A 15,516-nucleotide genomic window follows, 5' to 3' on the forward strand; every position below is an offset into this window, starting at 1 on the left:
CATCTCATCGTTCGTCGAATCTTTGTCCTATAGCCATGTAATTTCTTTTCTTTTGGCTGATCTTGCGGTCTTTATCCCCCTCCTGACCCCTTTTACCTATCTGAGCTCCTGAGGTGGTTCTCTCAAACATCTTGGGTCATTTGGGACCGGCGTACCCACATTGACCCACGCACGTGACCATTTCCCAGTCCCGCGTCCCCTATCCATTACCCGCCGAGACCAACCGATCTGACCAACAGCGACCTGACCCAAGTCCGAAACGTTCCTCCGCCCAGTTCTTCATCGCGTATGAAAGGTCTTTGCCCATTGCTTCCCCACGTCTTCAGGCGTTGCTGTTCCGGTGCCAGTGCTCACCATGACTGTCATCCTCATCTGTGGCGGCATGGTCTTATATTCCTTGTCATCTGATCTGGCAGAGTCTCCTCACTGTATGTGCATTTACTAAGATCTCGATTGGATCAATGCCCTTCGACAAAAAGAGAAAGTATCAGGAGGAACATGACGCTAGCAGCCGTGCATGACCTCGTCTTAAACCTCCGACGATAAAGAAGCGCTGTGTAGGCGCAGCTGCGCTTGCACTCCGATGGCGCTCTTTACGTATTTTAAATAGATCACTCCACCCTATCTCGAAGTTCGTCTCATCGCAGTTCTATCGCTACGTAACACTGGTTGCCCGTTTAAAATCATTCGAAGCTATCTCCTCTTCAAAAAAGAACAACCGTATTTCTTCTTTTTATCGGTGTCGTTGATAGTGCAGAATATACCTGCTACACTGCACCTATGTACCTCACCAGTTTGCTAAATATGTAGTGCAGCACTTCTAAAAACATTCGGTGCAGCACTTTCGGCTCACTATTTAGAATGCATTTTGGCTCAACACCTTTTGTCCCACCAATCTCCTCCTGCACGAATTATGAAAGTTGCTTCCGTATCACCTGAGCTAAGCGAGACTAAAAACCCGCGTAGTCGTTTTCTCTGAACTCGACCCGGAACTACGCAATGAAGGTTGCCGGCTCTTTCCCGGCGTAGGGGGTTGCTCGTGGCGTTGTTTTTGGTGGCCGCCAATATATGAATGTCCGGGGTACAATTGGTATTATATCTGCCACGTGGTGCAAGCAATCTGCGGTTTTGTGCCGAAAAAAGGAGAGCTTGATGCTGTCTCGCAAACGCGAGCTCAGGCTTGCAGAGCATTTTGAAGCAATATATGCTTGTTCTCGAGTGGCCTGGTAAAGTGATTACCAACTTCTTCACTCCAACTCCGCGCGCACTCGAAACCAAAATATTTGCAAAACTGCACGTACGGGTTTCGGCTTAAAGTGATTGGTGCAGAGCGGTGACAATGGCAGATCATGACCGCAAATGTAACAAATAAACTGTGACGTTGACCCCAAACAGCCAATATTGCACCCACAACGGTGATTAAGTAAAGTGGTGCATATTGCGGAAATTTAAGAAAGCGTTGTTGTTGTTTTTTTCCGCATCTCTCACAGATATGAGACCTTACCGTTTCACGTGCACCTGTAATATTTGGCTGAGGTTTTCCGCAAACTGCAGTCTGAACGCCAAAGCCAATTAATTTGAACTGCTCAGGCGTGCTACATGGACCCTTTATTAGCCTGTTGGAGGAGAAGAAGCTACAAATCTTTGTGATAGCGCGCCAAGTTACAATCACACTATGAAGTAATTGTTTGAAAATTGCCACCATGAAATTTCGATTAACGCTCGCATGCACCAAGTCTTCCTTGCACTAATATCCATATCACTGACATAACCACCGGAACCATCAAAGAGATTGAAAGCAATGTGTGGCCATTATCCAGTTTTGGATTCATACGGCGAACAAATGAATTCACCCGCAGGATGGTGAGGCAGTGCAAGATCTGTCCCTGCGACCCCTTCTAGTGTATTGCTGTGAGGTCTAACCCAGGCTGTAGTAAGCGATATTTTTCAAAACGCTAGAAAGGCTGCGCCAGGTTTCATTTAAAGACCGGATATAAATATGAGGTACTCGAAATATTTCTTTGCCCATTGAAGATATCTTTATGTGAGCGAGTTTTAGTTTTCTTCAATGTTTTCAAACCGATAACTGTAACCGCCTTGCCTAGAATACGAATGCAGGCAGTTATTAAATACTTGTGTTATGCACCCACCTGCACCCATGCCCCCCTGTTGAAACCTGCAGGTATCTGAATCTCCGTCAACACCTTGGCATCGACGGCCCGTTGAAAAGTGGCTTTTACGAGATCATGAACATCCCGGCGGATGAGAAAGTGAATAAGTGGGCCTACGACGCGGTAAACCCTACTTATTATGTTACACATACAAACGAAAATTGCTCTACTGTTTTTAATAGCTAGAGGAAAAAACAATTTGCCAGGTTTATTTTGTTGCAGTTGGTAATGAATTTTAAACACAAATATCAATGAGATATCAATCAATGTCAATATCAATATATCAATATCAATATCGATAACACAAATATCAATCACCGTGCATCACCAGACCGTTGACAGTGTCAATGCCTTCTGTGTCCATTTGTCTCACGCATCAACATAGAACAAGTCACTGGCATCGAGGAAAATTTGCGCCAAACCCCCCAAACATCCTAACTTTTTCGTGTCACTGCGGAAGAGGTATATCTGACAATTTAGCATCTTGAAAATACCAGCCTAGGTTTAGATCGCATTTCTATGCGCCTTTGAAACCAGCTTCTCGAATAATTTTAGTTCCTATGTGTCATATAATTAACGTTATGTTCTCGTCTGGGTCATTCCCAAAACAGTTGAGGCAACCCTAGACCATTTCCGTACTCAAAAAAACGTGATGAAGAAGTTATCGCTAATTAGAGGCCGATTTCTATTCTTTCTTATATTCGCAAAATATTCGAAAAATTCTTTGCCCGTTTATTAAATAGCTATTTAAACAAATTTGGCTAATTGAAACCTTGTGAATACAGATTTTGCGCAGGAGGCTCTACTAACTTGGCATTGATTTGTTTAGTAGACTATGTCAAAAAATCAACAGATAATTGTCTGCTTGTTGGCTCTGTTTTTTTTAGATTTTGCGAAAGCCTTGGATACAATGAATCAGAACATCTTATTCAGTAAGCTCGAAGCGAATGACATAGATGCTCCGTCACTAACAATCTTGAAAAACTATTTTCTTGTTAGGGAATATATAGCAGATGCATATACGTAGCAGATACGTTTAGTGAAACTAAAGTTAGTAACACAGGTGCGCCCCTAGGGTCAATTTCGTGTCGCCTGCTCTTTCTGATTTATATAAATTACCTTCCTGACATCCTGCAGTCATCCAATTGCGTCTTATGTGTGGATGACACCACTGTCTCAACGTCGGACAAGTGCATATTGTCTTTAACATGTAAACTAACATTGCTCTGTGTAATGTCGTGGATTGGTGTAAAAAGAAACAATTGGTAATTAATCCTACCAAATATAAATTCATGATTTTCAGTTCAAGTTAGAAGGTCGCAACCCAGCTTCTCTTGTTAACACTTGCTGAAAATTATATTCCTGCTTGTGATTCTGCAACATTTCTCGGTATACGTTTTGATCCTCACCTTAGGTTTTATCTTTATATCAACCACCTTAAAAAAATGTTTGCATGTGTCATTTGTGCGCTCATTAAAGCCCGGTATTTCTTTTCCTCTTCCGCACTGCTTGCACTCAATTGCTACATTGTACAGTGTCACATAAACTATGGCATCATTACGTGGTGAAATACTTGTCAATGTCACTTAAAATCGGTACACCACATTCAGAACCAAGCGACACATATTATTACCACCAGCCATTTTAGTGCTAATGCTTCGTTCCTATGCAACCAGTTAGGTATCTTATCCATTGATGCCTTATTCAGGTACAATTTTGCAATAATGTTATTTAAGCTTCTGAACAATCAACTCCCTTTTCAGTTCGTAAACGTTCATTCTCTACGTAAAGTAATCTCCAGAAGGTTTGCCTCACATAATAATTTTTTTGCTCGCGATTGTTCATACAAATTACTGGAAAAGTTCAAGTCTGGAACAGCCTGCCTCTTACTGTAAAAACATAATGTCATTACTTGTATTTAAGACAGAACTAAAGGTATTTCTTTTGGGTGCAATTAGATGCTTTTTTTATTTTATTCTCACCGGTGTATATGCTCAACCTTTTTCCCCTGGTTTATAATTTAAAAAAAAAGAGTAAGCGTTCATTATTATTTACTGAATGGAGAGAATGTTTTGTAGTAGTTGTTGTTTTGGTAGTAAGTATGGCAATTGTACTTTATAGACTTGCCAAATTTATTTTTTTATTTACATCAAAATTTATTTATGCATTTATTATTTCCGCAGTTATTTGACAATAACCATTTCTGTTCGCTGCGCTGACATGCTACCTCAGTAATGAACTACCGAGGTTCCCGTTTAAGCCTTATGGCTTTGGGACCCCCGTCTGTATATATGGTTTGTATGTGAATTTTTCTTGTGAATTTGATAAACACTGAAAACCTTTGAAACTGCAGAATTCCCACTTTTGTCCCCGAGCCTTGTTTGTTGCTCATAAAAATAGGAGAGTATTTTCATGTCAAAAATCGGTATCCTTTTGTGGTCGAAAAAATATTATTAACAGTTGTTGACACGCAGCTGTTGAAAAAATTGGTTGCTAAGCTTTGTATTAATACTTAGCTAAAAGTAAAATTTTCACTGTCGCATCGGCGTAACTAAGCCCGAATTTTTACATTACGGCACACGGGCAGCATCACTACGACATTCCCTCAATGCCTTACCAATGTCTTACTCAGTGGATGCTCCAAAAGCGCAATTCTGTAAACCGCTTTTGCTTTCATTTTTGAGTTTGTTGACTGTTAAACCACTATGAGAAGAAAAAGGTACATACGTTTTGTGCATGGTCCTGAGCGTTAACAAACATACAAGGGCAAAATGAGTGTTACCGTGATGTTCACCAGCCGTCTGCTTAGAGAGTACAAAAATAGCTGTACGATGCACGTGGTATTTATATGACACAGTAAGGTGGACATTTGAGAAAAAAATAAAATATATTGAATTCCATAAAACGAGCGTTATGCGTTACGGTTCACCTCGAACGAATTGCTGTTGAGCCACACCTTGTTGGAAATCTTTTACAACATCCAGGCGTAGCTTCGATACCGGGACAAACACAAGACAGGAACTTTTTAACTTGAGCTTCTTTCCTTTGCTGGCTTTTCAATCATTATCCTTATACTACTAGCCATAATTCCAATTTCATCTGATAGCTACTTTCTTCACCCAGACGTCCGACCAGTTCTAGTATCGAAATCGTAATTGGGCTATCCAGGTTTCAAAATAGGGTGTCTTTATTGGTGAGAGTATGCCAATAAATATGGTTCTGAGTTGAATCCTGAATTTGCCTGTTTTTGAGCCGCAGACATTCGTTATGCATGTCAAGCGAAGGTTTTTTTGTGGACTGCCCACTTAATAGCTCACGAATTCTGGACAGGAGTTCTCTGTTGAAGGACTCTAAAAAACAGCTGGACGTTTTTACCTCTAAACAGGCTTTTGAGACCCTCGAGTATTCCAAAAGCTCTTGAGCACAGGTTTCTCCTATCATGTATGGAAGATGTCAGTAATTGCTCCTATATTATTGCTTACGTTTCAGATATTACAAAACCAAATTAAAAACATTAGACTTGGCACCAATTCTTACCCCAAAACGCGCCACTCACCTTGAAGGATGTCCGCTGTGCAGAGCAGTGATTCGCAACAGGGCCTTTGGCGCCATTACGCGCTTATTGTTAACTCCCTGAGGCTCTTCGCCTCTCTGTCTCACTCTTCTTTTGATGAAATGAACGCAGGTCTCTTCAAAGAAATTTAAATTTACCACCTTCGTAGTGCGCGCGCTTTCTCTGCCTGGAACACCACGAGTGGAAGTTGTGTTCTTTTAGCAGCGACGCTATTTAGGAAATCTTACTGATTTTGTGTCCGTATATAAAATACCACAAAATATCCGAGTGCACGCATGGGCACCTAAGTCCGTGCGTAGCGGCGACCGCTTGGCAGTTAAAAAAACCAACAAAATACTTAGCGCTCGTGTGCACCTGCCTCGCGACGATCGCCAGGGTACCTTGCGCCGCAATCGTGGCAGTACTTGTTCGGAACGATGAAGACTAACCATAGTGTGCGCCCCTCCTAGGTGATGTCCAATGATTATCACTAACAAAAAAATGAAACAGCCTCACACTCATAGCCAAATTATGGAGTAAACGTTGTTTCAGCAGCGTAGAAGAAGCAAATTGGCTGCAATCGTGGACGTAAGCCTTTGCGATGGGGGCGAGAGTGGCGCACAGCTTCGCTATTAATAAGTCTTAGGTTCAGACAAAAACGTCGTTAGCTGCCGATATAACTGGGTCAAAAAAGTTTGACGGTGTCTAGGGGTGGCGAGCGGCGTACCGAAGGAACCAATCGGGTCTTTCGATTTCCCCTCCATGCCGAGTAGAGACCGGTGGTGGGTGGCCAATTTGGAAAAGTTTGATAGACGTACGCTTAGCTTACGCGTACTTCGTGCGCTAAAAAAGGGATTGTAAACCTGAGATCGTAAGCGGAAAAATGAGGTTGTGCCAAGTAATGTCGCATTATAGTAACAGCCAAACCCTCAACCAAAGCACGGCCCCGACCCAACTGCCGTGGCTTGTGTTGCCAGGGTAGGCATGTACGCCATGTTTTAGTAGGTTAAATAAAGGCGATCCGGCAACGTAACTTGCAAAAGTGGCAACGTTAGTCCCGTCTGCAAGATCGGCGAGGAAGGAACAGGCTGTTTAACTGCGAAAGCCTCTCAAATACAACAAAAACTACAAGCAGCCAATCATGCGTATTCATAGCCTAGTTTGATATGATGCTGCTGAACATCGTGATGCTTAGCAGCTTCCATTTTGTAACGGGTGGGCGTTGCCCAGCGGCCTCAGTCGCTACGCCATTACACACTTCAAAATTAAAAAGACGCCCTTTATGGAATATTTGAGCTACCGTATAAACCGGAATATAGGTCGAGTTTTTTTTCCAAAAAAATCCGCACAAAAGTCACCCCTCGTCTTATATAGCGGTCATTGGCAGAATGTAAATCGTTGTCTGACAACAATGTGCAAGCGTAATGTGCAAGCGTAGTCCGGCGCCAATCGCCATCGCTATTCGTGTCGGACTGCTCTCTCGCTCTACCAGGCCTTTATTTCATTTTGCTTTTCTCTAGTTTTTCGTCTTTTACTCGTCTATTAGGCGTGCGTGCGTGCGTACATTTCTGTACGTCTCTGTTCCGAGATAAGTGGCGGCAGTCGACGCCTGATTACCGCGGCGTTTAAGCTGACGGCGATTGAGTCACCGAGAAGAATGTGAATATGGTGGCGTAACGCCAGTTAGGCGTTTCAGAGAAAAGTGTGCGGTACTGGCGGAGCCAGAAAGCTAAGCTATGCGCGTGCAACCTCCGAAACCGATCGTTCTGTGGACGTCAAGCGGTGCACCCCGAGTTGGAGAACAAAGTGGCGGACTTCGTCCGGGAACTTTGTCCGGGAACTTCGCTCACGATCGCTCCGGAGGCCATGCGCAAACCGGCTCCGCGAACTGTACAATGAGTGGATAGCCGGCGATAAAAAAAAGACCTATACGGGCCGGTTGCGACCGTGTCAAGCTGGGTGTCCTTCTCTGGGCAGTCGCTGCCCGACGACATGGTTACACGAGCGTTCAGGAAGTGCTCCATCAGCAACGCGCCTGATGGCATGGAAGATGACAGTGCGAAGCAGTCATCCTCGGACGACTCTGAGAGCTCGGACGAGTGACTTCGGCAGGCATAGTGAGTGGCAGTGACGGACGGTCGTCGAAAATAAATGTAGACATTGTGAGTGCGCTTCTGTGCCCAATTATTTTTTTGTCAACATTTCCCACCTCAAGTTAGGGGGTCGACCTATATACCGGGTCGACCTATAATCCGGTTTATACGGTAGTCTGACTCCTTGGTTAGTATGTCTTTGCGGATGTCTCTCGGCTGTTGGCCCACAAACATTGTAACCTCCTTTCGCTAACCTGTACTTCTGTCCAATTGGCGTGCTTTATTTTGCACGAGGGCGCCTTGTGTTGAGTTGGAAGAGGGAGGCCTTCAATTTGTAATCACTAGTTTAGTGGGTCCCACCAAAATGCGGTATTCGGGGCAGGAGTATTCACAAAAATAATCATATTGCTCGTCCTGTCTTGGAGTGCGTAAGTGATTCGGTAGATCAGGTGGCCCTAATACAAATTGACCTTGCAAAAGCGTTTGATCGGTTTTCTCGTGATTTCTGATTGGCACATATGGCAGCTGTCAACTTAGGTAATGTGTTATATAAGGGCATCAAGCTTGGCTATAATTGGTGCTCTACACAGCTTACCGTCAATCGTATTTTGTCTAAGCCGATTGCGATCAAGTCGTCTGCAGACAAGGCTACCCCGTGTAACCGTTGCTGTTCGCGTTGTACCTCGAACTTCTTTGTCTCACCATTCAGCAGAGACAAGGAGTGAAACGTTCTCGCTTACAATCGTGCCAAGTTAAGGTGCTTGCTAATGCAGATGATATAGCGTATTTTTGCGCTGACAAAAGGAGTGTCCAGGAAGCCCTTACAGTGACTACGCAGTTCTGTGATGTGTCTAGAGCCGATGTTAATATGAAAAAACTAAGGGAATTTTGTTCGGACAATGGGGAACAAAACTACCCAGACTTGTATATATTATTTGGGATCGGGCCCCACTCCAGTACATCGGCGTGCCTTTACATCAAAAATGGAACACAGGGCCTCATTGGACGTCAGACCTCACGCAAGTTAGGCGCGCATCGCAGGCATAGAATGGGCGAGACCTTTCTGTGTATGCACGGGCAAGCATGTGTAATGCCTTCCTTGCTACAAATCTCCTTTGTGTACCGCAAGTGCGTCACTGTGCGCGATCAAAACTTCAGGCCCTACATAGAGTTTTTACAACATTTGTGTGGGGTTCCAAATGGGAACTTATGCGCAGGAATAACTTGTTTCTTCTATTAGAAGCAAGGATTGCTGGGCTCATGCATTTGTTTGTGCAGCAACTTATGTCGTCCTTCCTTGAAAAATTTGGTTGATCACCCGCTTCTACTAACTGTACTTCAGCAGCGCATAAGTTTACACGTCTTTTTTGCTGATATGTACGGGCGAAGTCAATACGAAGCTTCCATGGGGATTTCTGAAAGAGGTCGTAAATTCATTTACCGCGTGGTTTTAATTCGAACATCTGTTGAGCATGTCACAGAAAAATATGACGAGCACTCTTATTTAAAGTCTATTACTGGTGCCACTTTATCGCCAGCCCTACTTAGGACACCATAAAATCGATATTTTAAAACAGGTAATGAGCATGTGTGTCCCGCCAAATGCAAAGACATTTTTCTTCAAGCTTCATTCTTCCACGCTGCCAGTTAAGACATGGCTGTGATAAAATGAAATGACTATTCCTTGGTCGGACAATCGTCGCCTGTGTAATCGACCAGAGACAATTGATCATTGGTTTTTGTTGCGCCGGGACGCTGTGGTCTTCTGGGACGTTTCAGCGGACAGTAAAAAAAGGCATTGACATCACCCCGTACACCATTCGCTTCATGCCATTTCAAGATGTTAATCGGGTGCCATATGACGTTTTTGTTCTCTTAGGATTGTTTAGCTGGTAGAAGTGCCGGTTGACTGAGTGGCATGCGAAACCGCCTAGGCCGCAGAAGTGCATTTTTCGGGAACAGGCGGCGTTGGTGCGGAGCATTTATCCTGCGCAGAGTGATCCACCGAAGTGGCTGCCTCTTTTGGATGTGTGCGTTTGTTGCTTGCACGAGTTTTGAAATGTTGCCGATCTTGATTCGACTGATTTCCCTGACCTTTGCTGCTTGTCATGTTTATATTGTGGGTTAGGTGTCTTGTGTGAGTTTTTGTAACGTTTTCTAAACTTTCCATGCATTAAAAAAGAAAACACTATTGAGTTGAAAGAAAGAAAAAATGCCGGCTTCGTGTTTTGGTAGACGCTAGTTTGAATTTCCCGGGCGAAAGTTCCTTTTTATTTCTTTCCGTTGAATTTAGCGCTTTTCAGCGCAAAAAAGAAATGTTTCCGTAGAAAAAAAAACGCCCAAATCACTCAGAAACGTCAAACGACGTACAATCGAGGTGAAAGCCCTTTCGTTGGGCGTGGTCAGTGAACACCGCAGCTGATGCTGGGTATGAGATTTCAGTTAGCCACACTGTGAGCAACCCAGGGGTGGCGCTGCAGCGGGTGCCATGTTGCTTGTTTCGTGTAGTTCAGCCCGATGAACATACGGCGTCCTGCCGGGGCAATTTTTGGGACACGCGAACTTCGTCGTGAAAGTTCGCTTCATGCATTCTGGCTTTTACGCGTTAATGTGAGCTTCCTGCACTTTTTGTGCTTGCTTTAATCTCGCACGTGCCTAACCCTTGCTTCGCCATTCTTAACGCGTCGTTTTGTTTCGTTCTGAGGCCACCTATTTTTGCTCACTATCGTTTTTCGTTTTTCTCTGACTAGCGCTTTCAGGAGTTTTAAAAGGTTCTGCTTGTTCAGGTACTTGCTTAACTCTTGGCTTCAAGGCTGCATCTAGAGATCAGCGGGTATCTTTTCCAGGCGACTTTTTTTTTTCTTTTTGTGACCGATAGGCTCTGTTTGGGTCAGTTACGCCGCGTGGCAACGGTGGCTAGTTAGCGCGACAGTGGACGAGCTACTAAAACAAGCCGGGTTTCGAAGCCTCCAAGTTTATTAAAATTGCAATGGTTGACACTTGTTGGCCCCTGTTTCCGACACCTGAAAAATGTCGACGTATGACCGCCACAGCCAGAAAAAGGGAATTTTGCCACGGCAATTGCATAAAATAGCACTTTTCCTATGCACAGTGGCCTGGCACCTCTGGTTTGTCGGAGTATGTTTTGAACTCGAAAATAACATATTCCTTATTAGCAGCTAACTCTTCTCGCCCTAATCCCTGTTGTCTTGGCTGACCTTTACGTGCACCTCTGCTGTAAGAAGCATCCTAGATTTATTGGTAATTCACATCGATATTTTTTATGAAACGATCACAGGGGCCATTGTGTTATGTGCATTTGAGTACTGTTGTCTTTCAAACAATCAAACAGCTGCTACGTTAGTAGTGCTTAAAAAGCAGGCCGCAACATAGCAAACGGTAAATCCATATTTTTCGGTACCCGCCACAGAAGAACTGGATTTTTTATCCAAAGAGCATCCAACATCCACTAGATAGAATGCGTTTCGATTTGCTGACCACGTTTGAATCAGCGTTGTGCAAGACAGAACGTGTAGCAGTTCAGTGCTGTCATATTCTATCCAACATTAAGGCTAAATTTCAATTTTAACTGCTTTGATAAGGACATAGCCACACCCATTGTGGTTTTGCAAAAGTTGAAGTTTTAGTAATAACCATGTGTATGAAAACAAAATTATTTTGTCCCCAAATACGCATCGAAGCTGATCAGAACACCGGTGCATGCAAAGGCTTGTATACACGACTCAACGAAAATTCAATTACTTTCTTCTAGACACCCTATCAATATTGCTAAAAATGTTTGATTTTTCTTTGCTCTTTAGGCTACTAAACCGCGTTCAGCGAGGAATGAAATGCGGTTTACGTTTTTGGAAAACGGGACGGTGGTTGGATGCAGTCTGAGCTACGCCGAACCGGTTTTCTTCGGGTAGGCTTTGCAGCACGTGCTGGCACCATGTGAGCACCAAAAGAGCCACTACAAGGGCATAGACTGTCTGCAACTGCTCCAAACTCATTATTAAAATAAATTTTTGTGCTATTCCGTATTATTCCCCCTAAGTCCGAATGAATTGTGTTTTTAGGCTAACGTGTTACGTGGGCGTAAGTATTTACCTACACTATTCGGAAATCATACCGCAAATACGGACGCACTCACCACGGGTACATGTCGTTATTTATCGACATGAACTGAAGCGCACGGTATAAAACTAGAAAAAATTTGGAGGAACGAACCTGGAACTCATCCTAGACTTATTAGGGCGGCGAGAACTTTGCATTTGCAAAACTCCTGCCAAAGATGTGCCACCGACGCTATTTCATTACTTAAAAAACGAACATAGGAATTATACGGTTACACCAATTTTCAGAGTGATTCCCGGTGACACACAATGTGTCATACGTTCGTTTCACAAGCAAACTTTACCTTCGTGTAACAGGCCAAGTTATTGGCTTTGCTTCGCCAAGGGTATTTGAGGGAGATAGATCCTTGTTAGATTTGTGAAGCCCGTGCCCGCGTGTCTTTCGGCTTCTTTCAAAGAGATCCCGTCGGAGAAAAACAATTACGTGAAACCCGCTGGCTACGAACCGAACACGTACGGAGGCGCAGCGTGAATGAGACTAAGACCACGCAATCCCTTAAAGGGCGCTTTACACCACAGACAGGAACACTTGTGCGTCGCTTGGAGTGACAGCAACAAAGGTATGTTTCTTGACATCTGGTGGCCCGGAAAACAAGCTTTTCGGACCGCCATTGCTGATCTAGCAGCAGTCGCTCTGTGCCAGCAAGTTTAAAATTTTAACCAGCACCTCCACGGCTAGCCATCAGTCGTTCAAAAACCAAGAGCAGCAGCTGCTCGAAGAGCAGCCAACACAGAACGAGCCGCACTCGCCGGAAGATTCCGCAGGGCTCCGCTCTTACCACGTCCCAAAGCCCCCCTCAAGCAGTCGTGGTCAGCGCTTACACCGCTACTCTGGCGGCCGTCGCTAACACCGACGACTGTATAGTCGCTGTCAAGATCCACTTTTCTAGGCAGACTACCTCAAGCTTCGTTCTCACACAGAAATGCTCCGTTTCACTGTAAACTATCATTCAAGGGGGGATCCGCTATCCGTACGTCGTCGGCAATCACAACCGACGCTACGCGACTGAGCTCCGCGATATACTCGCAAGTTTTGCGGCTAACGGAACTTACCTGCATTGCAAGGTTTCAAGATTGAAGACCGGCCAACCTGTGAAGTTCTTTAGTGCAAAGAGCTCGGTGACCGCAAGCCATCACAATTCCGGTGCAATATGCGTGGCGTCGACAACAAGATTCGGGTTGACGACTCGATCCTCTGAACCCTACGGCTTCAGCGTCTGCCGTCACACGTAGAAGCAATCCTCCAGGTTTAGCTGAATCTACCAGTACACCAAATCGCCCAGATTGAGGACCGAGTCGTCCAAGTCTCTCCAGAAAGGCCACAGCTCACTGTCCATTACGTCGACGCCCCACCGCCCACATCTAGCTAGTACGCTGTATCATGTACATCACCCGTCAGCTGAATTTTATTCAATTACGCCTGGAAAAATGCCGACAATCATGCCCTGGAAACTGCTTACCACGCAACGGCTGAGGTAGAGCACTCGCCTCGTATGAGGGAGGTACTGGGTTCGAATGGTGGTACCGCTGGGCACCCACCGGTGTCTTCAATGGGTACAGGCGTCCCTGGTCGAGTGCAGACCTTTCAAAGGGGAATGCACGCCTGAAAAGCTGCCCTTACTCTTGCGAAGGGCCCCTGATTCTTGTTCATCTGGCAGGGCCACCGGCCATCATGGCGCGTTGCGCCATTGCCGGGGGGAAAAAGTCTGGCGGCATGTCCTACCACAGGTGGTTGCGAGCTGAGCGTCCACGATGGCTGTGGAAGGCACCATGCGCATTCGTGTGCCTTGGCGGCGCCGTGCACCTACCGGTAAAGTAGCTACAAACGACTACCCGGCCTGCGCTCGGCTCTTGTGTGGGACTACAACGCTTGGGAAATTTACCCGGCTTGTACGGGACATCGCCTCTATGGAAAGGGGTGGCTGCAAAAACACAGGAAGTACAGCAGCGTAGGCTCAGAGGTACAGCATTCGCCTCGTATGCGGGAGGTCCCGGGTTAGAATCCTCGTACCGCCGGGCACCCACGGGTTGGTTTAATGGGTACAGGCGTCCCTGGTCGAGTGCGGACCCTTCATAGGGGGATCCACGTCTGGAAAGCTGCCTTTACCCTTGCGAGGGGCCCCTGAACCTTGCCCATGTGGCGGCGCCCCCTGCCATCATGCCGCGTTGCACCTATGCCGGGCGTGAATGAGTGCAGTGGCATGTCCTGCCGCAGGCAGTTACGAGTTGAGCGTCCAGCGTGACTGTGGAAGGCACCATGTGCATTCGTGTGCCTTGGTGGCAGCGGGCAGCTAACGGTAAAATAGGTACAAGAACTGCCCGGCCTGGCACTCGGCCCTTCTGTGGGACTACAACGCTTGGGAAGTTCACCCGGCTTGCACGGTAGTTCGCCCCTATGAAAAGGGGCGGCTGCAAAAACGCACGAACGTTTACCGGAGTTGGTGAGGATGTCCTCTTTCACCAGGCAACCGAAGAGGGTGGCCGGGGCTAAAGCATTGGCAAGCATTGAAGAGCAGACGACTCAGGCGCATCTGGTCCATGCACGCAACCTAAGACTTTATTAGGGCTCATTTCTTCCGCATTCTTGACGTGTTTAAGCCGGCAATTTAAAGGCCAGGAAACCTACAGTGCACAACGAGGGCACATAGTTATTACAAGCTCACAATACCGCAAGGTTTCTGCATGTAATCACACCAAATAGATTTCTCATGTACCTTTCGAAGACGTACGGCAGGCTAGGGAATGTTTCATGGCCTAAGATAGTTGATTTTTAAATCTTCTCAATTCAGGTAATGGAAGCCGTGCTTAGCGCGGTTTCACAGTCCCTGACCTGCTGCAGCCTGGTCACGAGATTCTAATACAAAGCTTCTCCATAGGCAGCAACCGACGAGCCAGTCAGGCTTGGTGGCATCATGGCGCTTTATAAGGGTGAGAATCTACGTTGAAATATCAGTTTACAAATGAATAGTTTTTGCATACTGAAAAACGTTGCGCGAACATTTTTGCAAAATATCTTTAGACCACTATGATCTGATGACCGTAGCTGGTGCTTTGCAGCCGAGACTGCAGCGGAGCCTGATTAGACACCATTCTGATGTGCCAGATGCGAATGTAGATTCTCCTTTTAGATGGTAATGCATCTCAGGAACACGTTCGGAAGGAAAGTTGACCAAATGTCAGCTACAATCACTGAAACACTGAGAATTTTTCTGATTACGGCAAAGTCGCAGTGACTATTTTTTTATATGGTAGCACATTCCTGCATGTGTTTGTTTAAAAGCAAAGCCAACCGATGTTGTGGAGCACTCTATCCCAACAAAAAAGGCACCAGTTATTACAGGCTGGACCGAAACCCTTTCGCTGATAGCAGCAGACAACGTTTTAAAACGGTATGTTTCGATATACTACCGTTAAAAATGCTGCCGGAACGAATGGTGGCAACCATAAAAGGGCAGCGTACTTTTTTATGTATAATAATGGTAAATCGGTATTTAGGACCGTGCTTAAGATTTCACAAAAGTGCAGGGCAGCCTTTTCTATCCCAATATGCTCTTGCTTAATCA

At 45.4% G+C, this 15,516-nt stretch overlaps 1 protein-coding gene across 1 annotated transcript in view; it reads left to right on the forward strand.

The window, feature by feature from the left end:
• Nucleotides 1–355: 355 nt before the first annotated feature.
• LOC144168154 (arylsulfatase B-like) overlaps nucleotides 356–15,516 on the forward strand; it is a 192,754-nt gene continuing 177,593 nt past the window's right edge. Inside the window, exons 1-2 of the mRNA XM_077697199.1 lie at nucleotides 356–417; nucleotides 2,183–2,294. Coding sequence (XP_077553325.1) covers nucleotides 356–417; nucleotides 2,183–2,294 — 174 coding nt within the window. The remainder of the gene's footprint in view (nucleotides 418–2,182; nucleotides 2,295–15,516) is intronic.

Source organism: Haemaphysalis longicornis, unplaced genomic scaffold, assembly GCF_048455015.1.
Source record: "Haemaphysalis longicornis isolate Haplotype H1 unplaced genomic scaffold, Haemaphysalis longicornis Haplotype H1 scaffold_2, whole genome shotgun sequence".
Taxonomy (NCBI): domain Eukaryota; kingdom Metazoa; phylum Arthropoda; class Arachnida; order Ixodida; family Ixodidae; genus Haemaphysalis; species Haemaphysalis longicornis.